General features: G+C 49.2%; 1 protein-coding gene across 1 annotated transcript; it reads left to right on the forward strand.

Moving 5' to 3' along the window:
- The first annotated feature begins 634 nt into the window (after positions 1 to 634).
- On the forward strand, positions 635 to 1,177 carry LOC138902628 (uncharacterized). The gene has a single exon (XM_070190513.1). It carries the CDS (start codon positions 635 to 637, stop codon positions 1,175 to 1,177), a length of 543 nt encoding a protein of 180 aa, XP_070046614.1.
- Positions 1,178 to 2,231: the final 1,054 nt, after the last annotated feature.

The following is a 2,231-nucleotide window of genomic DNA, read 5'->3' on the forward strand; positions in this document are numbered from 1 at the left end:
GTATCCTAGGATGTTTCCGAGTCGTATCTAGTAGAGTCCTTCTTATCGGTGTATTGTCGACCACATCTATAAGTTGGAGGCTACTCGGACATTTAGGAACAATACCCTTCTTTGATATTCTGGATCGTGCGAAGAAACTAAATCTGCAACTGTTCCCCCCTAACTCATGCATTCCTTTAAATTTCAGTTTATGGCACCTAAAAAGAGAGCAAAAACTGGCCAAGGAGCCAACACCGCCTTAGGAGTGGCAGTTGACCTATGTTATGATGCGGGTGAACACACGAGGGGTGAGGATAATCCCCCGACTGCTACACTACCTGATTCCAATACACCGGCCCAGGCCACACCAGTTCCTACTCCTATTGAGGGTGCGACAGTTCCTCCACCTGATATTCCGATTCCACCTCCAGCTCCAGCTTCAGGCACTGGTATTTATGATGGGGATCTTAGGGGAGCTATTCAGATACTGACTCAGATAGTGGCTTCTCAGGCCCAAAGGTCGAATGTTGCACCTACATCCTCTAGCCAGCAAGGGGATTCTAGTTGTTCCAGGGTGAACATGTTTTTGCAATTGGATCCTCCGGTGTTTACGGGTGCTATTCCCGAGTAGGACCTATAGGACTTCATTAATGAGATGCATAAGACTCTCCGGGTTATGCGCGCAACTGAGATAGAGGGAGTGGAGTTGGCCGCCTACCGCCTGAGATGGAGCGAGTTTGCTGGTGCCCTTATAAACCATTTCTTGCCTGCCGAGACTAGGGCAGCCCATACCGCAGAGTTTGAGAATCTTAAGCAAGGGAGTACGAGTGTGTGGGAGTATCACATGGAGTTCGCGCACTTGTCAAAGTATGCCATTCTCATGTTGCCTACTATAGAGGCCAGAGTGCGCTGGTTTGTGCAGGGCCTTAGCCTCTTGGTTATCAATGAGGCCACTATAGCTGCCTTGAATTCAGACATGAACTATGGAAAAATGGTAGCATTTTCTCAAGCTACAGAGGACCACAAGTTGAAGAACAGGAGGGAGCGAGAGGGTACCAGCAAGGCTCGGTCCGCGGGCAACTTTGGGGAGTCATTTGGTGGGGGAAGATCAGCTTTCAGGGGAGGGTCATCAGGGCCAACCAAGTCTCATGCTCAGCCTTCAGCCCGTGCACCGCCAGTGGGGCACAATCAGCAGTAGGGGAGTCGCTTCAGGCCCAATCAGGGCAGCATGGGACCCTACTATCAGGGCCGATCGGGAGGGAGGTTTCGGCAGCAGCGGAGGCCCCCATGCCCCATGTGTGGGATAATGCACTTGTGAATTTGCTACATGGACTTACCTATGTATTACGGGTGCGGATTAAGTGGTCATATTCAAAGGGAGTGTCATTCATCCCGCCAGGGTGCGGGCAGGGGCACAACACAACCATCTATTTCTGGAGCTGCTACATCTTCAGCACCCCCTCCAGCTCGAGGCCCTCCGGTACAAGCAGGGCATGGTGTAACTGGGGGTCGTGCATAGAGTTCAGGAGGACCCAACCATTTCTATGCTATGAGTGGTCGCCAGAGTGTAGAGGCTTCTCCAGATGTTGTCACATGTATATTGACTGTACAAACTCATGATGTATATGCTCTTATTGATCCCGGTTCCACCTTGTCCTATGTTACCCCTTATGTTGCAATGGAATTTGGGATAGAACCAGAACAACTTCCTGAGCCTTTCTTTGTATCTACTCTGATTGGCGAGTCTGATACCACTTTTGTCACGACCCAAACCGATGGGCCAGGACGGGCACCCGGTACCTTAGTCAACCGAGTACCAATATAACGTATCTTTTCGTATCATACTATCATAGGTAAATGAGATGGAAAGGCTGCCGTAGGAAAACTAGAATAAAATACGTAATACCAACTTATACATAAGACATACGAGCCTATAAGACCAAAATAACCACTCGTACACTGAACATAGGCCGACAAGGCCATACAATCATTTACGTACATGACATCTGTCTACAAACCTCAAATAATACAACATTGTCATAAAGGTCGAGACAGAGCCCCGCCATACCAAACAATACACATCTAAATCATACTGACCAATCAAGCAACTCCGAAGCAAATGGAGCGCACCAACCCCTTCCGCTGAGCTGATAGCCTACTTGGAGGATTCTCGACCTGTCTATCGGGACCTGCGGGCATGAAACGCAATGACCCCAAGCAAAACGGACGTCAGTACAAATAATGTACCGAGT

Source organism: Nicotiana tomentosiformis, chromosome 12 (assembly GCF_000390325.3).
Source record: "Nicotiana tomentosiformis chromosome 12, ASM39032v3, whole genome shotgun sequence".
In the NCBI taxonomy this organism is placed as follows: domain Eukaryota; kingdom Viridiplantae; phylum Streptophyta; class Magnoliopsida; order Solanales; family Solanaceae; genus Nicotiana; species Nicotiana tomentosiformis.

What these genes read in the sequence shown, in the direction of transcription:
- LOC138902628 (XM_070190513.1), top strand. Translation starts at nt 635, where the DNA reads ATGCATAAGACTCTCCGGGTTATGCGCGCAACTGAGATAGAGGGAGTG.